Raw genomic sequence first — 24,978 nt, forward strand, 5'->3', positions numbered from 1 at the left:
TCATGTTTAGTTATTTACGTTAGATGGAAGTAATTATTTATAGGCATCGTTTGTATGTAATTTATATGAGCTAAAGACTGTGAAAATTCTGGCATCAACGCTTGTCTGATTGAACATGGCGAATGATATTAGTAATTCTGTCGAATTATTTTGCATGATGTTATTTATGTCTTCAATTACAATGGTTAGTAATTCTTCAATGGAAAGATGTTGTAAATCACGTAATATGTTTTTAATATTTGTCACCTTTAACTTTAGTTATTAAGAAGACAAAGACAAAATTGAATAACATTTCTTGACAATCGAATCTTAACATTAATTACATTGCTACAACATTAACGCGACTTGGTCAAGAGCCTAAACATTTACTGATGAAAGTCTTATTTGCCAAAAGATCGGTTAAATGATTTATTAATTTTTTAACACGTAATTTACCATTCTTGGTTTCTGTATTAAACAAAGTGGTATTACATTATGATGTTTGGTAATAACATCATCCTTCCCTTTCACGTCTTTATTACATACAAACTTGTTTAGTTCGTTTGATGATGTACATGCTCGAAATATGAGATCAAGTTGAACAAATTATTTAGCACGAATCAAACCAGTATGAAATTTCAAATAAATCTGCTTCAGATGTTTGAATGTCCTGCTAATTCACAGTCTAAACGTGTACTTTTCCCCATGTGTATTCATTTTGTTCTTTTCTTCCAGGTCTTTACATCCTTTGGTGAGTACATTGCTGCTATGTTGTCATAGTTACACACTAATGTTGTATTTATGCGAGCTGTAATATAGCTTCTCAATAAAGATTATACATCTTGTAGTATTTCGAGATGTCAGTGCATGTTTTATAATATTTTCATTACTGGCCATAATTGTTTTATGGTAATGTATCGGGTCTCGTTGCTCTTAGTAAGCATCAGACAGTTTGTACGAAAATAATATTTTGCACAGGCAATTCGTAATAAAAGGGCTGTACTGTACTCTCATTTTATAAAAATGCTTTTTTACATAATGAAAATATAAAGAAATGTCTTTTCGTCGTTTCGAATCTCTTGACAATTTACTAGCGGCAGTCGACCGGAGAATGTGTTACCTTACCCTGTGATTGTATCTTGCTTCATATATATTCATTGGTATATTTCAGACATACAATTTTAATAACTTAATCACGACTGTTTCAAACTATGTTTTAAATTTACGCTCTAAAACTATTTCTACTTTCAGCTCTAGCGGATGATTCTAACGCGGAGACATGCGGAAGTATTGCTGATGTGGTGTTTGTGATAGATTCATCAAGTAGCATATATGAACTTTACTTCAATGACCAGCTCGAGTTCGCCAGACAAATGGTGCAGACATTTGACATAGATCATAACAAGACAAGGATAGGCGCCCTCACCTTCAGCAATAGAACTATCACAGAGTTTCACCTGATGACATATGGCAGTAAGCAAGATATTATGGATGCCTTCTCAGCCATACCATTTGCTGCGGGAGATGAAACCAACACTTTTGACGCCTTGAGGATTCTTCGCACAGAGCATTTTAGCGAGAGTAATGGCGACCGATCTGACGTTCCCAACATCGCTATAGTCCTTACGGATGGCGAATCCAGTGACATGAACAGCACAGTTACCGAGGCTAATCTAACCAAAGAGGCAGGTGTAGCCATTTTTGCCATCGGAATCGGCGCTGGGGTAAATAAGAGGGAGCTAGAGGATATAGCGAGTTCACCAAAGTCAGACTATGTGCACACTCTGGTAAACTTCACGGAGTTACAATCCGACAAATTCACAAAGCTTCTTAGCCTAAAAGTGTGCAACGGTAAGGAACGTTCTCTACATGGCTAGTTATTTCCTTTAAAAGTTAAGTTTAAATATGATTTCCTTATTAATGACTACTGTAATATTTCATCTTCCAAATACTCACTGCATTTTCATTTCAAATAGTAGTTATTTGACATCTGCATTGGCATTAAATATTATTCAACAATGTGTTGAAGAACCAATATAAAAGTTAACTGAAAATACTACTTATGACTATTTTAGATGCACTCCTGTTCAATTCATCTCAATTATCTTACAAGACTAATTCTTAAGCAATTATCTTAAGACATTTTCTGCATTATGATTTCTCTTTGAGATCCATCAATGTTTTCTATGTAGACAAATAAGTCTGTATCGTAGCAGAATGTTAGCAATATTTTGCTATTTGTTTTGCAGTGGAATGTATTACTAAATGACACTTTTATTTGAGAGTCCTGGAATGAATACAAATATTATTCATCTCGTATACTGCAGCAAGCCAGGGAAAGCCGTTAGATGTTATGTTTGTTCTGGACATCTCCGCCAGTATTTACAGACCTGGCTTCAAGGCACAAATGAGTTTTGTCAAGAGCATAGTGGACCTTCTTGACATCGACTCTGGAATGATACAGGTAATCCTGAAATTCTTAGCATGGTAATACAGCAATATCTGTTGTTGCGTTATCTACAGAAAGAACTCAGTAACTATATCTTGCATAAGGGTCAACACAATAAAGATTCCTGCATCAATCAATCTGTAGCAATACTTCTTACAACGGGGAGAATCTGATCCTTGTAGATAGGCCCAGTTAAAACGACATCTTGCAAAATGATACAGATGGTCTTGCAGCTTGCACCAAGGTCTGCATGAAGCACCGCTAATAGTAGGAGTCATGTGGTAGTGTTGCCTTAGGGAAAACCGGGGAAGTACTGATTATAGCCGTATTGCTTCAAATGTGTCTTTGTAAAACGTATACTGCTAAAATATATTTCGTCGACGAAGACGAAGCGACTACTGCGCTTGACTGTTTTCTTTTTTTTGTTGTAAAAATTTGGTTTTATGGTCTTACATATAACAGTATAAAACAAATATTACGTATAAAACAGATCAGTGCCATTTTACTTGATTTTGTTTTACACTAGAATGCAAGCAGAATATAATTTTCATTCTCATATGTATTTACTATCTGTATGCATACAGCCTTACATGTTTGACTTTTTCTCATATTTTAAGTTTGGCTTCATTCATTAGCGACACGATAATGTTTTCGTCCTGAACACTAAATAATCATTGTACAAATTCACCTTAACATGTAACCATGGAAGCTAAGTTAAGGGTCATTCACACATTATTTTGAAGCAATAGTAGTATTACTTGAAAGTAAGGGGCCTCGGGTTCGAGTCCAAGGATAGGCTAGCGTGGGTACGTGGGAAAGCCTGCCAGTAGCTTCTCGTGGAGTGTTTCTTCCCTGAGTTTTACAGGGTTCTTCCTCCACCAGTTATACTGGCCGCAATGGCCGCAACCCATCTTGTGCTGAAAAATGGCGTTAAGCCCTAGATCAACAACAACAACCACTTAAAAGTAGAATTTTAAAGATGTACAGTGTAATTTCTCCTAAGCATAAAAATTATGCTCTTTTGGGATTGGGATATGATTATTTTGCCATAAGTAAAATTCATTGTGGTGCATTAGGATTGTCTTTTACATTTAAGTTACAAATGCTGTTTTAGATTACATTATGCTCCACTAGAATTGTCCCTTTTACTTCTTTGTAATATTACATAATGCTCCATTAGAATTGTCCCTTTTACTTTTTGGTAATATTACATAATGCTCCATTATAATTGTCCCTTTTACTTCTTTGTAATATTACATAATGCTCCAGTATAATTGTCCCTTTTACTTCTTTGTAATATTACATTATGCTGCGTTTTGAATTGTCTTTTAGTGTTCAACTACAGATGACAGGTAATATTATTGAAAACGAGTTCAGTAACTATTATCGTCACTTTTCAGTAAAGAGCGATCGTTTGTCTTTTCATCGATCTTATCGTCCTAGACAAAACTGTTTATTACCTCTTATTCCACACAGTTTGATGGAATTTAGCGAAACGTGTGTATATTATACATATACAATAGGTGTAGATGTATTTCAATGAAATATGGGGTTATTGTTTTTTCTAATGTGTCCGTCTATGAGTTCGTCTCTTTGACCATTTATATGTTCTATGAGGCCTAATTTTGAAACCGCTACGCTTCAGATAATAGTTTGCTGATTATAATGAACCGCTGTAGACCAGATATATGGTTGCTGAATATAAAATTCCAGCAGAGGCATGCGCAAAAGAACATAACTGAAGTTGTGGCATGTGCATTTGTATATGACAATATTTATGTCTTGTTTAGATGTATTTCTCGCTTGAAATCAATAGGACGAAAGTTAATATTATTTTTACGAAAACAAAGTATTACTTTGTGTTTCATTTGTAAAAAAATGAGGGACACCTTAGGAGACAAATCAAATTATTGATTGTATTATTTGAGCAGAAGGGAGGATGAACAGACCACTTGGTTGAAATATAATTTGCTTAAAACAAAACATCATACAAAAAAGTATGTACTTTGGTTACATATATGAGGTCGCGCCTTACCTGCTGCTATTAATTTATCCAAATATTTTATCAAGTCCGATTATATATCGTGTTCTGGGATCATGTAAATTTATTGTTATAAATCCATGCGGAATAGCTTGCGCTCGTGAAAATGTTTCTAAATTTATTTATATCCATGTCACCGCCACACCAAGTTTGATTATTATTTCGCAACGTATGTGTATCCTTTAAACACAGCTAAAATATTACAGTTGTCTCTGATTACTTTTAGTATTTGTACGTATCGTTGAGTAAAAAATCCTAGCTGGATTTGATTGTTTGTCCAGAATCACATCATCGTATACAGCTAAATTATTAATAAATCCGTCCATGGAATCTACTGATGGTGCTTCATCAATATCGGTTATAAACTCGATAACATCGTTATCTTTATCCAATAATCGTGTGTTTTCATTAAAATCTTTAAGCAAATCATAACATCGTTGATCATCTACAGACGGAGCTACCAAATACAACTCATCCCATTTTAGCCATCTCATTATAAGATTAAGTAAGAACTGTGTCATTAAACTTCCAGATGGTCCTATTATTATCATCCTAATTGAGTTCGGTAACGCAGGATGATGATTGACAGGTTCTCGTTTTCAAGTCGCTGAGAAATCAATTATATCCATATTATATAAACATATGAATCTATATTGTTTACGCTGTAGACTAAAACCCCAACTAATGATCTATCCACGGATACAACAAAAAATGCGAGAATAGCATATGATGGAAAATGTGCAGTATGCAACAGAAAAAAGTTTTCTTTTTTACCTAAAAACGATGGTGGTAATATTGCTAAAATAATGTCAAAGTTTCCAGGAACTCCGTGGGCTAAATACTCTGGAGAAAAACATCTACCAGGATATAATTAATGTGGCCCTGGTACTCTACTTGATATCAGAGTTGATAATCAAGATCAACCAAAACCAGGCGAGGAACCAATAAACGCTGTTGATAAAGCGTGTCATGTTCATGATTTAGCTTATAAAATCAAAAACCTTCAATACAGACATATTGCAGATTTGAAATTGATTCATTCATTAAATTCCGTAAAAATAACAATATAAGAGAATCATTGGCTAATTGGTTAGTAAGATCCGCGATGAAAGGTAAATTAGCGCTAGGTGCTGGTAATATATACAATGGAATCGATTTATTATTCCCCAGTTGGATACTGGAGGGGATAAAGCAGCAATTAGTAAACTCGCTAATGCAGCAGCGGTTAAATATTCTACTGCTAAAGCGGGGTTATCCAAACAAGCAATATGGCGAATTTATCTACCACACCTAAGCAAATTCACTTTGCACATTTTGATGTTAGTGTTCCTAATGACGTTCATCAGGCTGATATATTATTTCTACCATATGATACAGTTAAAATTGGTCGATGTCAAATAACACTGGTCAACAGTGAAATCATTACTGACTTGAAAAGGCCCTAATCTGTAGTATTTTGGTGTGCCGAACACGAATATAACCGTGAAAAATTTGTATTGGCTCTCGTTTTGAAGATATTCATATACCTCATTTTCTATGTTTCACTGTGTAAATTTCTCCAGTAGGACTGCAGCAACATCCGGAATAATGATGTAACATTGCATAATACCATCATGCTCACATCATCCACAGTTGATTGCATCATTTTCTGATGCAATGCAATACTAATGCCATGCGGCTGCTGAAGTAAGTTGACGTCAGCAGTGTACTATACATGTGTAAGCCTATTATACTAATGCCAGGCGGCTGCTGAAGCTGACGTAAGCAGTGTACTATATAAAGCCCAATCAGATAGGTTCAGCATTTAAAATATTTTAGACGTTGTGCGAGACAGTTCAAGCTACTGTTACATAAAACTTATTATTTTATCCATTTACGTACAATAAAGAACAGTAATGCCTCGAAAGTGTGTTAATACCGCGGACAATTTTTGCTATATTTGTGGGGAAGTGACATTTGCCAACCAGAAGAAAAGTATCAATTCTCAAGTGAAGAAGGCATATCATCTTTACTTCGGATGCAAGGTTGGTGACCAAGACAAGCCTTGGGCTCCGCATATATGCTGTGCTACATGTACAACACAGCTTTCACAGTGGTTGAATTGCAAAATGTCATCAATGCCGTTTGCAGTCCCAATGGTGTGGAGAGAGCCAAGCAACCACCTAAATGACTGTTACTTCTGCTTGGTTCCTCCTCTTTCCGGCGGAATAACGAAGCGAAAGAAGTCGAGAATAGTCTACCCAAACATTCCGTCTGCATTGAGACCAGTTCCACATGGTGAGGGACTTCCTATTCCAGAACCTCCAGCAGAATATTCTCTTGATTCATCTGACGAAGACAAAGGTGAGTCGACCTGTTCTTCTCCTGGTCCATCAGCATGCAGTGATCCAGATTTTCACTGTGGTGCATCATCAACCCCACACAGAATAACACAGGAAGAACTAAATGACCTGATTCGTGATTTGGACTTATCAAAGAACAAGGCAGAATTGCTAGGATCAAGACTCCAACAATGGAATCTTCTAGAAGAAGATGTCACAATTACTGCATATCGAAAGCGCCACCAGCAATTGGAGCCTTTCTTCAGAAAGGAAAGTAATCTGATATTCTGTTCCGATATTGAGGGCCTCATGAATGCTTTAAAAATCACTCATGACCCACAAGAATGAAGACTATTTGTGGACTCTTCGAAACTGAGTCTCAAGGCTGTGCTTTTGCACAATGGAAACATTCTTCCATCTATTCCAGTAGCGTATGCTGTCCACATGAAAGAGACATACGATAACTTAAGGCAGCTACTGAATTCCATTGAGTATAACAAGTACGGCTGGCACCTCTGTGGTGATTTGAAGGTAGTTTCCCTTTTAATGGGACTGCAGCAAGGATATACAAAATACATGTGTTTCTTATGCGAGTGGGATAGCCGAGCAAGGGAAATGCACTACATGAGGAAGGAATGGACTCACAGGCAGAATGTAGCCATTGGAGAGAAGAATATCCAACACCCAGCTCTGGTTGAGGCTCAGAAAATCTTGCTACCACCCCTTCACATCAAACTAGGTTTGATGAAGAACTTCGTGAAAGCCATTGACCGGACTTTGCCAGCATTCCGATACCTGCATGAAAAATTCCCTCGACTCAGCGAAGCAAAGATTAAAGAGGGAGTTTTTGTGGGTCCTCAGATTCGAGAGCTTTTCAAAGATGACCGGTTCAACAACTTGCTGGAAGGTGACGCGAAACAAGCATGGAATGCTTTTCGCCTAGTTTCTACAAACTTCCTCGGAAATGTTAGGGCAGAAAACTATAAGGAACTAGTAGAAGACATGTTGATGAAGTATAAGAAACTTGGCTGCAATATGTCTCTAAAGATTCACTTCCTTCATTCCCATTTGGATTTCTTTCCTAGCAACTGTGGTATTGTTAGTGATGAACACGGCGAACGTTTTCATCAAGATATCGCAACAATGGAACAAAGATACCAGGGAAAATGGTCCACTACAATGCTGGCTGACTACTGCTGGACACTCCTCAGAGATGCTCCCGAACAGCTGTACAAGAGACAGGTGAAGAAATCTAAGATGTAGTCAATGACTTGATTTTTTATAGGTAGGCTATTACAGTTGACCTTTTACTATTGGAATGCATTTCGTTATGTAAACATTAATTTCTTGCAGATTACAAAAAAACTAGAGCCAATTTTGCAATTTGACTGTCATATTCGTGTTCAGCACATAAAAATTGATAAGAATTGACTAATTTTATTTCAGTAACATGACTTTTGTAAAAATTTGTTGTCCAGTGTAACATAAAAATATGCGCTAACTATTGTTGATGTTGCAAGTAGATACAAAGATGCAGAACCGCTATCAACTAAAACAGCATCTGAAGTAGCCGATGCGTTTAAACGAATTTATCAATGAGGGCCTCTACGATGGCCACAGTTATTACAAGTTGATCCTGGCAAAGAATTTCTTGGTCCAGTATCATTGTTGATGAAAAAACATAATGGCAAAATACGACGAGGACATACTGCAATTCATCGTGATGAGGCAATTGTGAACGATTTAATCGAAAACTCGCTGAGCGGTTATTTGGATATCAATATGGGAAGGAATTTATTCAGGATACGAGATCTCCTGAATGGGAGGCAAGATTATCAAATGTGATAACTGCATTAAATAATGAGATTACTCGAACAACCAACATGAAACCTATTCATCCAATTACAAAAACACATATACCTACACAACGACGTGATTTTTCAACACAGCCAGTACATGTATTAGTAAATATCACTGTAAGATATTTATATGAACTCGATGAACTTGAAGATCGTAAAAAAGAGCGACTGATAATATTTGGAGTATTACGACGCACAAGATATCCACCGTAACAAGATCCACTGGTAGACCCGCAATCTACAGACTGAATTCAACTGCTTCTCAACGTGGATTTGTACGTGAACAATTACAAACAATTCCAGAGGACACACAATTACCACCCAAATCACTTAACTAGCGCTGGTGCCAGCACCCTGACGTCCATTACATTCAAGACAGGTCAACATAGAACTTTCTCGTGTATGACCAAGATTGTTATTTTTTCTGTCTACGGTGAATTGTCTTGGATCATTTTTTCAGATACCGCCATAACATTATACAATTACAACTAGCACAATGATTATTCTGTTGTTGTTTCAACGATATAATAAACTCAACATCATGATCAAATTTGTGTTGTTTTTCTTTCGTCATTTTGTCTATAACCAGCCAATGTTTTTCTTATTATATCACCGTCGAGGTCATCATTGATCACTGACGAGTCCATGACGATTCTCCGCAGTTGAGATATTTTTCTAACCCAAGATACTGCAAGATAAACTAAGTTCGACCATTCGATACGATCATCAACGGTCCAAACAACTATATCAGTAATAGTTAATCCCTGAGATGAATGAATCGTCATCGCGTATCCAAGCGTCCACTGGGATTTTTCAGCACGTAGAGCATCTTCAACAACATCAACTTAAACTGCGACAATATCATTCAACACAAGATTCTGTTCCCCTGTCCTGGTATATCAACGTCAATATTTTGCCGTCGCGTATCTGCTGGTCAATAACATAACGGAACTGGCAATGTTGGAAAATTTTCTCGTTGTAACTGAATCAATTCCCGTTGAAGTGTATCATGAACTATCTTTCTACTTGCAACTATCAAATCGTTTGGTCTCCACGTTTGTAGAAAGTCTTTCATGGGTGTTTCTGAAATTATCTCGCGCATTACGTCAAACTGAATTTTATTCAGTTGTAGTCTGATTAATTTTTTAAATTGCTTTAATTCTGCATCAAGTGTTCTATCATCATTAGTTATTTCTTCATAGTAATCAACGAAATTTTTTAGCCAATCATGTGGAGATGGTCCAACTACGGGTGGTGGTGACCGTCATCCCCGCACACTATCACATCAGTATTTCTTGTTAATAACCAATTAAGAAATATTTTTAATGTTTCTGATGATATTGTACATATTGCATCCCATATTTTGATTCTCGGAATATATTGTTCTCCCATTCGATCAGGAGTCCATGCATCACCTTTGTACCTAATAAAGCTGTGATAAGTACATGATTGTACTCCTCGTTGTTTCATTTTTCGCGCGAGTCTGTGTGTAGGTGTTAGCACGATCATATCTGAATTATGAAATAGTTCGATCGCTCGAGTGGTTTTACCAGAACTCCCAGGTCCTTTTAGATAAACTGTCTTGTTATTGGATCGATCGTGCAGACGATAGCTTTAATCTTTGATGGTTTTTACAATAAATATCTCTAACTGCAACATCAGCGGATTCGGAATAATTAAGTATATTTTCCTTTTTTAATTCTCCACGAACCCCACGATGCACAAGTGTCTATATTTAATTTTTCTAACAGTCCTGAATATTTCTTATTGATATAAAGCGAATATGTAGCGACTCTGACAACAATCTCAGAAACCTTATTTATCATCGATAATACATTTGTAGAAACGAACGCTAACATTGATGATCTTAAATGAGTATATTGAGGTGACTCACCGTCCATATAGCTCACAATTGTACCTAGTTTATTTCCATTTGGCAAGAAAGCTATTTCTCGACTTATAAACGTATTTCTGTTCGTTGTATCAGCGATTATAAAACCTAACTCAGCATCGTCCATGATCAATCTTGTACAATATCGTTTATGATCACATGCTCGTCCTTGGGTTAACTTGGCAATTATTGTTCTGCCAAGATCTGTTGCGATTTTATTCTCGTAATCAGTTTTATCGGGGTTTTCATCATCGGAATATTCGCTTTGTTGTGGTAACCAAACTTCAGTTTGTTTCAGATATGATATAATTGCTTCGCTGATCGTCAGCGATATTAGCATCGCGCAATCAAGCATATATCGTAACAATACTATTGGTGCCCACATTTTCTGAAAAATGCCTACTGAACCAAACATAACAAATCGTATGAAGATCTTTAGCAACTAATAATGATTCGACACAAGCAAATCAAGTCAGGTCAAAATCCGGTAATGGTCCATTTATCGATACTCGCGTCATTTCGTGTGTCGGATGACCGAATCTCTTATGATATACAGAACAATTTCCGTATCCAAGAAAACTTCCCGGATAACATGCAACCATATCAACTGAAATAACATCTTTATGATCGTATTTAGTATTCCATAATTACCCGTGTCCGTATTCGACAAAATCGATATTATATCACTGAGAAAATCAACTCTAGTTGGTTTCCACTAATTTTCCTTTCTAGCAAAATGAGCCTCAACTGACGGAACAGTAAAATAGTTACTTAATAGTTCGTCAGTATCATCAGTATATTGCAGTGCGAGATTTTTCATTTTCTCGTGAAGAAGATCTGTTCGATAAATGACACCATTCGGTCTTACAAATTGATCAAATTTACTTTTTTCTTTCATATCTAATTCGTCGTTCTCAAAACTTTGAAACAACCATACTGACACAGGATCGTTTTTACTTATTTCGTTAATAAAATCAAACATATCTCCGCGATAGTATTTAACAGTTCGCTCTCGTGGAAATATTGTTACTGCGTTAGTCCACGCATGCGCGTTATCATCAATGATTGTAATAGAAGCTCCCTTTGATTTATATTTTGATTCATATAAAATCTCTCCTGTTATCGTCGCTACGGTTATTGGGAATTTTAATTTTTTTTTCTAACACAGCGACATCTTTGATAGACGCTCCGGTATCTTTAACCATTTCTCTCCACTCATTTATTATTTCACGTCTTTTATCCGTTAGACCGTTTCCACGAGTTGAAACGGTAAAATGTTCTGTTACTCGTTTAGCTACGCAGTTTATTCTTGAAAATTTCAGCTGCTTCAGATTGTCAACGCTAGGTTTATTATTCAACGGATAGATTGAATAAGTAACTGCTGTTACAGGATACGCTCGTTCATAATACGGTTTGTCAATACCGGTCAATAGACCTGGTTTGGAATCTTTACTTAGTATGACAGTTTTTTTTATTATTGTGGACCGGATAATATTTGTCACGGATAATCCAATCATCTGTTTCTGTTCGCAAGACAAATTTTATTCTGGAAAGATATTTGCGATTATCAAGATAGTTAATAATAATTGCTGCTCGTTTGTCGTTCATCGTAGCGTCGATGATATCTTTGTTGCGTATAATCTTGAACGTTTACCAGACATGAGATGCACCATCTGCGTAAAATTCTTTCTTGGCGTCGTGAATTTTATTAATCAAACTTTTTTACTCCGATCAACCAGATCTTCCATCGGTAGGTTAGGAGATATTCTGTCGAGACTAAATTTATCTGTTTTCCAAGGCTTGATTCGGGATAATCTATCGAATTCGTTCATATTATATTTCAAACAAATATTTAAATTAAAATATTATATATACAACGTCTCGATGCAAATGGCTCATGGTGGGTTCAATGATTCATTGTAATAATTCCTTTAAAAAGGACTTCTGCGGACAGCACATGCAAAACGTTCACCGTGGAAACTTAGGTCCAATACCGTGTCTGCGATGTGGTGCTGGAGTACGAGGAAAAACACAATTGTGTGCAAGTTGTGATGGTAAAAAAATATCGCAAGCTTAAAAGATATTATGACAAAAAAAAAAATAATGACAGTAACAATACTATAAAATCCGTGGAGGATTATCTAAGTTTTCAGACAAATTATAATTTAAACAAATGATATTATTATAATCAACGGAGAGTTTGTGAAGCATCCTATAACACACTATGAATCAAATCGTGATGGCATGATTAGAAATTGCAGGTTGAAGAGACCAGTTGGTTTTGTTAATAAATTCGGTTATCTAGTGATTAATACAAGGGAAATAAACATTATCTCTGTCAGTGATTCGTGTACGTGTGTTACAATGGGATGATCAAAGATGTTCTTGTGATCGATCATATTGACGGGAATCCTCAAAATAATAATTTATCCAACCTTCAAGCTGTTACACAGAGCGAGAACAATACACGTGGTAATACTGGGAGATGTAAAACAACCGGAAAGAGGGCAGTAAAATCTACAAACATAGAAACTGGCAAAGAAATTATATTTCAATCAATGAATTCAGCTGAGAGATATTTTGATATCTGCCGGCGTTCGGTAAAATTTGTCCCTGAAAATATATATAAATCCGCTTTCTCTAAAACATATAAACAAAGAATCATCTTCCAATATCAATAACTGAGATAAACTGTCATCTTTAGCAAGTAATTACACAATTATATTTATTAGCCATTTATTTAATTTTATTTTTTGGGGCCAGCATTCTCCACTCGTATACTACTTATTTTTCGGCTTCAGCGAAATGGAGATAATTCTGTAAATATATATTTCTCCGTAGATTTCTGATTTTTATGGTCGTAATTAGTCAATTAACCATCTACATGGTAATTAATATCAATGATATAACAGGTAGAAGAATATTCATGGTTTCTAACTTACAAAATAAAAAAATAAACGTATTTTACATCGTACAATATAGCGAGGTATTTTTAAATCTGCTACGAGAAATCGAGGCAGAACACGTTGTTTTACTGCAGATATTTACAATCTGCTCAGAAACCGCCTTTGATTGTGCAGTGGTAGATGTACATATTTTTTTCAGACTCGATTTTATCAAGGCAGAACACGCTGTTTGAGTGCAGATATTTACAATCTGTTACGAGAAATCGAGGCAGAACACGCTGTTACATTTATATATTTTCAGTGTGTTCAGAAACCGATCAGTAGGGAACTATAAAATAGTTTATGATGCAGTGATTTGAGTTCTGGTGAAAATAATTCAAGTTTAGGATACTTTCCACTATTCCGATAAAATGCTCAATTTTTTCAAGGCAGAAACCTCTTTGCAGAAATATTTACAATCTATTCAGAAACCGCTGTTTTAATACAGAAAAATTTACAATCTATTCAGATTCCGTTGTTTTAATGCAGAAATATATTTAGCTCACGATCTATTCAGAAACCGATCTGTAGGTAACTATATAATAATTTCTGAAGCGTATAATTGTCAGATGATTCTATAGCTCAGTTGATAACGTATCGGACCGTGATATTCGATGTCCCAGGATCTAATCCCACGACTGACAACCGTCGTTGGTTACCCTTATTAACGATTTTTATTATTAATTGGGCCCCTTCCCATGTTTTGTATCACCCACGGGCTGATTATTGTGGGGGGGTGGGGCGTGTCAAAATATGTTGAGTGTAGAGAATGGCCCCGTATATGTTTGTATTGTCCTTGTAAATATGTAAATACTAGGTGTTGTGTCGTCCTTGTAAATATGTAAATACAGTCATATAAACATGCAAATATTGTAAAGCATTATAACACGTTATATATTGTAAAATATCATAATATGTTATATATCGTAAAGCATCATAACATCTTATATATTGTAAAGCATCATAACTTGTTACATATTGCAAAGTATTATAACATCTTATAGATTGTAAAGCATCATAACATATTACATATACCATGTTACATATTGTAAAGCATCATAACATCTTATATATTGTGAAGCATCATAACATGTTACATATTGTAAAATATAATAATATCTTATGTATTGTAAAGCATCATAACATAGTATATACGATATGTTGTGATATTTGTCAATATATACCATATTATATATGACATGTTATGATATTTTACAATATATATCATGTTATGATGCTTTACAATATATAACATATTATGATGCTTTATAATATATAATATTTTATAATTTTTCATTCTGAAGTATTTTTTCTCCATAAAATCTGATCGATTTGTATAATTTTGAGTATTAACCACCCCATTAAAATTAACAAACTAATCCATTTGTATGATTTTGAGTAGCAACCACCCCATCAGAATTAATAAACTGATCGATTTGTATAATTTTGAGTACCAACCACCCCATCATTTCTGATAAAACAAAATATTTCTGATAAAATAAAATAAAAATTCAAAATAATAATAAGATATTTTTTGAAGTATTTTTTGCAAAATTGATTGATTTCGTTAATTTTGAGTACCAACCACCCCATCAGAATTACAAAATTGATTGATTTTGTTAATTTTGAGTACGAACCACCCCATCAATTTCAGAATTAAAAAAAAATATTTTTGAATAATAATAAGATCTTTTTGTAGTATTTTTTTGCAAAACTGATCGATTTGTATAATTTTGACTACATAACTACCCATCATGATTACAAAATTGATTGATTTTGCAAATTTTTAGTACCAACCACCCCATCAGAATAACAAAATTGATTGATTTTGTTAATATTGACTACATAAATACCCATCAATTTCAGAATTAAAAAAATTTCAGAATAAATAAAATATTTCTGATAAAACAAAATATTTCAGAATAATAATAAAATCTTTCTGATAAAATAAAATATTTCAGAATAATAATAAAATATTTCTGATAAAATAAAATATTTCAGAATGATAATGAAATATTTCTGATAAAATACAATATTTCAGAATAATAATAAAATATTTCAGAATAAATAAAATATTTCATAATAATAATAAAATATTTCTGATAAAATAATAAAATATTTCTGATATAATAAAATATTTCTGATAAGATAAAATATTTCTGATAAAATAAAATATTTCTGATCAAAGATCATCACGATAAAAGTCTTGCGACAAAAATCTACGATTTTACATACAGATTCACAATTAATTCCTCTCTCCGTAGGTCAATTAAGCGTCCAAGGTGGTAAGTTAGCTTATTATTTATTAGTATGACACCGCAGTTAGCTTATTATTTATTAGTATGACACCGCAGGTAAACATAATTGGTTGGTACTTGCACGATCAAATCCCCAGGGGAAACCTGTGGTGTGAACGTGTAAAAGATATATCCTTGTTGAGCCTGATTTGATTTTTCAAGATCTATTTGATAACTGCCATCGATCACATCACGAACTAGATTAACATCGATTGTCGATATTTTATTAACGATTCCGGAGGGTAAATGTCTACCGCCTCCGTGTGGATTATTATTGTTTCTAGGAACAGTTGCTTCTGGGGCTATTTTTCTCCATGATTCGACGATTTTAGGAAAGTTTATCGTGATAAGATCGTTGAGAGATTTTTTAATTCGCCTGTGGAATATCCTGGCAATATGTAAGTTGGTGTATCCGCGTCAGTTATCTTATAATGACCAGTAGATAATTTTGTACGTGTTATTTTTTCCTCTATATAATCTGGAATGATAATATTAGAACCTTTATTATCATCAGCTATTTTTTCACTTCCAAATTGGAAATTCGGAGTTTCAAATTTTTTTAACTGTTTCATCACCTTCTAAAATTAATTCTTCGGTAATAACCTTATTAGTGAACTCAAAATCTGATATAACCTGGTTTAAATGTTCTGTTGTTGAAATAATTTTGTAATGTTGTATAATGCCTATAAATAAATTTTGTAGGTTCATAAATGATCGCGCATGCTCAGATTTAATTTTATCACAAAAACTATTAATACATTTTGCATCAATATATAGATTTTTAGGTGATTCAAGTTGTAATAGTTCTTTCTATTCTAGGAAGATTTGTAGCATCTGATGCTGTAAAATATCGTCTTACACCTACACTAGTGTACAACCATGGATAATTTTTTTCTGTATTATGGAAGCTCAATAAATATTTTTTTTTATTTGTGATAAAATTAACCTACTTTGGTTTTGATGGTATATGATACTCTGGTGGGATTTCAGGCCAACCTAAAACAGTTCTGATCGAAGATTGATAAATATCTACGACATAATCAGGAGAGTTTATTTCGATTGCAGAAGACAGAATTGGTTCATGAACATGAATTGATACTTTTGATTCTTTTCCCGTCATTGATTTTAATCTGCGCTGAAATTCTTTATTGCCCTGTTCAATCTCATAACTTCCAGTGGGTATCCCAACAACGTTCCAGTCAGGTGTTCCATCAGGTTTGTTTTTATTAGCAACTACAAGCGAATTATTTGCTGGTGTACCATTAAATGATTTCGATCTGATAGTTGGCCAACTATAATATACTCGTAATTGCGCTAGTGCAATTTCTTTTACTGGAATTGCAGTTGGAAAATTGATGTTAATTTCAGGATTAGTCGAGCTTACCGAGATCATCGTGGTCTTGTGCGGAGTTGTGTTTGTCACGATCTGCTGGAGTAGCTCTCCCGACGTTGTCAGTAATGTCATTATTAATACTCGTACCTTTAATACCAGCGCAGTTGTATATTTTAATCATCTCTGAAAACTCGAAATCAGATATAATTCCATCACTGAGACACTCTGATAACAACGAAGATAACTTCAAGTATGCGACCGTCCCTGTGTATATTTTTATCATGTAATCAGATAACTTTTCATTCGTGCAAGTACATATTTTTTCGCGATGATATTAAGAACACATGCAATCGTTGTTGTAGCTGAAATACAGATTGTCACAGCTACTGGTGCCAACACTGTCATTGTTGATAATATCACACCGGTTCTACCAACAAAGCGGATACTGAATAAACAATCACGCCGACGATAACTAGTCGTCATTGTCGATATTTTTTATTTTTACTATATATTGTTCGACGATATCTTTCAACGCTGTTTGCCATTCACGTGTTTGATTATATCTAAAATTTTGAACGTCGCTTGGGGTATTCATTATTATTTTATGCAGTAAATAATTGAGGTGTTTCAGCTACAAATTCCAGACACCACCAGTAAGATGTTGAGGTTAATTTCTTATCAGCTGCTTTCAGAATAAATATTTCTTTGTTTCCTTTATTTAATATGATAGACACAACCCCGGAAAACTTAGCAGTTGAATGACGCCATGGATACTTTGTAAATATTTTAAATTTTGCAGCACTTAACAGGGACAACCTGTACACGACAGTGACTGTTGCGGTATATATAATAGTTTAATTCTGCACTGACTCTGTTCCAAATCCCGATCACGATGTTGGTAATATACCCGGGAGTTATACCAGGTGGAATGTTAATCAAACTGGTTTTATTAACGATTTCAGGAATCGCAGCTACGATATCTTCATGTTTTTTTTAAATTCTATCTAATTTTTTTTTTAGTATCAGATAGTTTTGCATCATCGGTTTCGTTAAGTTTTCTAAAATTTCTACAGAGATTTATAAACGCGTTTACGTGAACGTCATACTCGGCCCGCAACGTGGATAATTTACCATCTACGGTGTTGTAGTTGACGTCAACATATTTCTTCATTGCGGCATCTTTTGCGGATGTTGGATCTCTCAAAACTACAATTTTATTCCCGTTCATACTGAATTCTCCCGTCATTGTGTCACCGGTATTTTTCACGCGATTAGCAACGCTTCTTGCAATTTCATCTCTGATAGTTGCAAAAGATATACTTGAATCCCTGATTTTTCCCGCAGTCAGTAAACACAGGGATATTATTCGTGACCGCACCGAGTACTCGTCGAACTGTGTCAATCCATTTGATATTGATAGTCTTTAGTTTACCATATCGATCCTGAAAAATAACAACCTCATTTGGGTCAACTTCAGCAAGATTCATAATACAGCGAGTTCATCTTTAGTCGCGTACTTCGACAGATCAATGTAATCTTTCTTTGTTTTAACGCCGGTAGAAGAAGATCTTCTTCCGTAAATATCAACCATTATAATTTAAGATCTGTTTAAAACGAATCGTTTGCTCTTATAATCATGCACGACCTTATGTGGCGGTTTGGATGATTTTGATATAGCGTTAAGTATATTAATTACTTCACGGCCACATGTTGGCGGATCTGTCATTGTTTGTGTGGGTAGCGTTGAATACCAAACTTGTGCGTGAAGTGGTGCAATATACTTGATAAACTCACGCAGTGGAGCTAACCCATATGAATCAAAATAAACGATTCCACGTGGATCAACCGCGTATGATACCCAATGAGTACCGGATCCTGAATTCGAGTCGAGATTAATAATACCTGTTTCGAATTCATTCGGTTGTTTCGATAATTGATCTCGCATAAAAACACCTCTGGAGATTTTTCTTTTTAATCGTTTAGCAGCATCGAGTAAATCAAAATTTGATGCTGAAGCATATAACGAAGTGATCCTGGAAGCCTCAGACCTCTTCCCCAACGAGATCCTGGTAATCTTAGACCTCTTCCCTTATCTATATCCCTTTCCTGTTGCTTTCTTTACAGCCATTGCATCAGCTGTTCCAACAGCACCTAACGTAGCTACGTTTGCTACGGCTGGAGCGGCAGCAGCTGTTAACGCTGGTATTGCTGCAAGAAGTGGAAAAATACCACGTGTTTTATTACTGTCCTTGACTCCGGTATTTGATTTCAGTGCTTTATTGAAGTGTTTAAACTGATTTTTGTTAACGATAGTTTATTTGGACCACCACTAGAAATCTGATTTTGTTTTAACGTTATTTTTGTTCCGCAGTTTTTTGCTGAATTCGATTGAAGATTTTTCACTGACCTGGAGTCAGAGTTACGTTAACCTGACTGTATGATATTTTTATGATAAATACTTGCCACGCTCCAAATAATGATTATAGATTTTCCACTGGTGCATCAATGATTCTCATTCGACCGCTACCACCTTCAAGTAACATTGTTTTGTCACTAAGTATAACCGCGATTGCTCTGTAAGGACCATAAATAACTGGTGGACCAGCCGCGAGTTCTGGCGGTGTATTAACATGAGCTCGGAAGTGTATATCAACGACAGATTGTTTAGATAGATCAAGAACCTTCAGCGAAAAGTATTAAATCGGATAGAGTCTTGTAAAATCTGTGATATTTGCAGCCCTGTGTCTATGTTTAGATCACGTCCCACAAATGTCATCAAGCAATGATATGCGCGTGCCACATGATTTTTGGTATAATTTAATGATATACCTTCGGATGGTTCTTGGTGTCCGTTTATCCTCAACGAAACCTCGCTAACACCGAAATTGTCAAATATCATATGTGAACGTTCCTGATCATTTAACCGATTATTATTTTGCAGCGCAATAAAAATATGTCGTGGCGCAGAAACACCTTGATGTGATATTATATGCCATGTAAATATACCTTTAATGGTACTTTGAACAGGATCTCTGGTTACTGTTAACCATGATAGCAATGATTTACCACCTTGATCCATAAAAGACAATAAGTTTTGTTCTTCTGTGACCGATGGAGTTAATACCGGGATCCAGAATGAGAGTTTCGTTATATTTACCATACCAGCATCAGCAACACCACCCCCTTTCCAGACTGCATCATTATCATCACCTTTTCTTACAAATACAACTGTGTGTCTAACTCCAAAGATGACTTATTTTAAAATCTCTGCAAAATCCGAAGATGTAAGACAGCGGAATCGCACACGAAAAATTTCTACCTTCTAACAACATTGCTCGGCGTGTTGCAAATCCTAAATTGTAAGGATCATTAACTTTACCAATTATATCAACAGCAGCACTTGGCCTGGTTGCGTGTTCAAAATCATTTGGTTGTAGTGCTTGGCAATTTTACTGGTTGTTATTTTCGTCGCATTAATCGTGCTAGTCTATCTTTGATAGCCGAAAACGCCTTACCAGAAACATTGACAATTGCACCAGGAACTTTTTCACGAACAACATCAATAGCTTTCATAGATAATTGTTTTGCAACAGGTGCTATTTTTGGGGCTAATCTTCTAAATAACTCTTGAACAACATCACTAAATCCATCTCAGAAAGTTTCTCTGTAGATTGATAATCTTGAGTTTACCGCTCTGACCTGTACGGGTCTATAATGTCTATTCTACATGATCATTTTTATTTTAATTGCAACTTATTTACCAACTAGTCACTTTAATCATCAAAAGTTCATCAATAAGTTCTCGGTAAACACCAATAGCCATGATACCACCTTGAAATAATCGCCGACAAATATCAGCTGCTTCATTAATTATTTCTGGTGAATTATTTCCGGCACGTTTTCCTCCGATAAGAACTTCTAATCGTGACACGTCATTGAAGATATTATCAAGACAAACATAATTATTTCCCAAACCACTACCAGTAGCACCTGGCACATCATCTCCTAGAAATTTTGGTCGAGGTGGTTGTTGCTGTTGAGGAGGTTGTGGTTGTTATTTTTTCTGTTGCTGTGGAGGAGGTTGTGGTTGTTGTATTCGTGCAAGATATCTGTCTATTGCATTAGAAAATTCAATATATCTAGCATCCATGTTTCTAGCTTGATCTTCATCATGATAAATACGATATATCCATTTATACCAACTTTCACGACCAATAGAATCATCAGCATACTCGGATTTTAAAACTTTATCTCGTCGATTATAACTCCTCACGGCAAACTCAGCTAAATTATCTACGTTTTTTAATTTTTGTTATGTAGTCAATACCTACTTCGGTAAATTTATCGTTTATATCCACTTTAGCCCTTGCTTGCTGTGCTTCTGTTTCTGATGCACGATCTTTCATATCACCTATTTCAGTACGAAGTTTTCCCATACCTTCAAATATTTCTTCACCGATGGGTGGAGGATGAGTTGCAGCTATATCAGTTGGAAGATCTTTTAAAATCCCTTTTATTTTTTAGCCAGCTCAGCGGTTTTTTTAATACTGGAAAAATACCCTTTTTCTTCTCCTCATCCTTGTCCTTAATATCTTCCCATATAGTTTTTTCAGTAGCTGTAGTGACGGGTTTAAATAGTGTTTTAGTGTCTTCTTCGTACTCAGCTTGTGCTTCCTGCTGCGCTTGTAGACTTTTATAAATGAATCTCTAACAGGAAGAAATTTCTTAATTGCTTCTAATCGTTCCCGAGCTATCCTTGCAGTATGAGATACCGGATGTACCATTTTATTATAACAATTTTTTTTTTTTTAAATTAATAGCAGCAGGGAGGGCGCGACTTCATATATGTAAACAAAGTACATACTTTTTATGTATGATGTTTTGTTTTAAGCACATTATATTTCAACCAAGTGGTCTGCTCACCCTCCCTGCTTTTATTTGGGAGAAACAGAATATCTTGTTTGCAAGAAAGAAACATAAAGACAGGTAATGCAAATATATATTGGATTTGTGCTATTTGCATGAACCTGGCTTTGGTTTGAACCAAATTTTTAGACTTTTTAACCACTTAAAAGTTGGAGTGTTGTTTTCTTTAATCTCGCATAGAAGAATTTATATTTGTGAAATCAAGGTTATTATTTTCGAAAAAAGGCCATAACCTTAAATATTGAATTAGGTACTCCAATGTTTCATTAAATATTGCTGGAATGAATGGTCCAATGAAATTAAATTGAAGTTGACCTGCATAGTGCCGGAAGCCATACCATCTTTGAATAAGATATCTTTGTAGAAGTATTTTTCGAACCAAATGCTTACGTTCCATATTTATATGGAATTAACATTTTGCGATATGTGTATAGAGAAATACTACAAAAGTAAGAAGACTAATATTTTACATTATGGTGTCGTGATACGCTATTTTTGCAATCGTGTAAATCCTTTAGTCTTCATATGATGTCCGTATTTACCATAGGAGACTGGTTATCAGTTCAGTATCATTTTAATTAATGATCTCTGCTAAATGTTTACTTTGGATTTGACGGAGTACCTAGATCATTTCCTGTCTGTTATTTTCTCCAAGAATTTCTAGGAATTTGATGTATACATCTGTAAATAGGTACTGGGAAGACAAATATGGAAATGTTAGAACTTCACCAAAGAATCATGCAAGCAAGTCTTCCGATCGACAATACTTATGTTTTGTTCTGCTTGATATAACTTTATTTTATATTTCTTCTCTTTCCTCACGCATCAGGTTGGCGTAATAACTTTCAGTACGAACGCGACGACAGTGTTCCAACTGGGGAGGCATACAACTAAGAATGCCACAATGGAGGCAATAGACAAGGTGCACTTCTATGCAAGGAGCTCCAACTTGTCTCACGCGCTGTCGCTTTTGCGTGAGCAATTTATGCCGGGTTATGGGTCAAGACAAGGGGTTGATCACATCGCATTTGTTATCACCGATGGCAAACCGAATGATCCTCAGGCCGCACGGAACATGGCCCAACTCGTTCATAATGACGGAATCGACGTTGCTGCTATTGGTAATTTTATTATGACATACACAAACGTTTCCTAACTGAACCCTGATATGCTTAGTAATCTTTCCATGGATTAATTCGCTGGTTTCCAAACTATCTTGAAGTGTTTAAATTTATTTTATATACAAGAACAAATTTTAGATACATGAGGAAACCATTATGAGATACATGCCAGACAATACGTACAACTGGAAGAAGTTTATTAGTACGTGGTCAGTATTAATATTTCTTCTCATGCTTTGTTTCTGGTGAATATTTTCGTACTGAAGAAAATGTTGTTATTTTGCTTAGGAGTGGGAAGAAATATCAAAATCGAAGAACTGAGGGCGATCGCCTCTAAACCCAGTAATGTGTATCAGATGATCGACGACAACGCCCTCAACTTCATCAAGACATTTCTGGCTTCCAAGGTCACTGAAGGCAAGTACTTACCTTTATTGTACATCCGTTATCATCAACACATACATATCTTACGTTTCCTTTCGTTGAATTCTGTCTAATTAAATGCATATTTTTATTTAGCAAACTGCCTCTGCCGATTTTAAAATGTACCAGCTAAAATCAGTAGATATGATAGTGGTCACACTAGAAACGAAGACACGACGTATTGCGCGCTGCTGAAAGTATAGCTGGATTTGAACACCATTCTTATTGTCACCCGGAAGATAAATAAAGAACAAATACATGTTAGAAACGATTAAAAATGTATGGAGGAAATAGCTAATATATACATCCGATTCTAGAATTCCTTGTTTTCTATGCGAAAATTAGACTCCTCAATGCGAAATCTATGCTGTGATTTTAAAGTAATTTTAATTACTAGGCAATTAATAAACATTAACAAAACATAAGCAATTTTGTATCCTGTGAATCGCTCACAAAATGCTGATAATTTGTTTTTGTTATATATTGTCAAGATAGATCTATTTGGTAAGTTTGAAGGGCATCACTTGATGCTTCCTTCAACCAGTTCCTGTTCATGTTCTATTGGAAGCCATATTCGGAGTCAAAATGTTAATTTTAACATAAAAGCCTGAAATTGCCTTTTGAAGATCACCGCTCCTTTGACCTAAGTGTTATGGCATTTTCCTCGTATGCTTGAGGTAACGGGCTCAAACGCCGGCCGAACTATACCAAAGGATTATAATTGTGGAAATAGCAGCTGCCTTGCTAGGCGCTCAGCATTGAGTTTATCTGTGATCAAGGTAATGTGACTGGGTGGACATGTGTCCCCAGTGCTAGAGTGACTGAAAAAGTTTTAAAAGCTAAGTTAAAATATATAAAACAGGCACACGCTATTGAAGATCAATGGTTTCCTTATGTTCTGAGAATGTTTTACATCACGTCCTTATTTAAGTACTGGCTTACTTTTTCGTCAGCGAAACATTGTCAAACGTCCAACGTTTGTTCCGATGAGGATGGAGTTATGGTCTTCATTCATTCATGTAAAATCCAATTGGTTGACAAACACTGAACACCAGGAGTTAAATTTCGCGTTCCACTGATTCAATATAATTGTATGGTATTGCAAGATTGATTCGAAGGAATTGTATATTGCAGACTCATTCATATTTTAAAATAGTTGCATGTGAATGAATAATTTAGACGAGTTTGTTAACAATTGTGCTATTAATTTATCATGAGCGATCTCTGGTAATTTACGTGATTAAGAGCTCTAGATATACCGTCCGAGTCATACATATTCATATTAGTTGCATGTCAGCCAATAATTGACCATTCAAAAGAAATAGGATATTATGGTCCATATTCTATTAGATGAGTTGATTAGCAATTGAGACAAGGTAATTTCTAAGAGAAT

At 35.2% G+C, this 24,978-nt stretch overlaps 1 protein-coding gene across 1 annotated transcript; it reads left to right on the forward strand.

Annotated features, from left to right (window-relative positions):
• The first annotated feature begins 115 nt into the window (after positions 1 to 115).
• LOC149772557 (matrilin-1-like) lies at positions 116 to 24,978 on the forward strand. Its single transcript, XM_089947649.1, has 6 exons — positions 116 to 184; positions 715 to 730; positions 1,231 to 1,830; positions 2,307 to 2,443; positions 22,871 to 23,162; positions 23,451 to 24,978. The coding sequence occupies exons 1-6, from the start codon at positions 116 to 118 to the stop codon at positions 23,657 to 23,659; spliced, it is 1,323 nt and encodes a 440-aa protein (XP_089803775.1). The 3' UTR covers positions 23,660 to 24,978.

This window comes from Sinohyriopsis cumingii, unplaced genomic scaffold (assembly GCF_028554795.1).
Source record: "Sinohyriopsis cumingii isolate HCF-2022 unplaced genomic scaffold, ASM2855479v2 utg001397l, whole genome shotgun sequence".
Lineage (NCBI taxonomy): Eukaryota > Metazoa > Mollusca > Bivalvia > Unionida > Unionidae > Sinohyriopsis > Sinohyriopsis cumingii.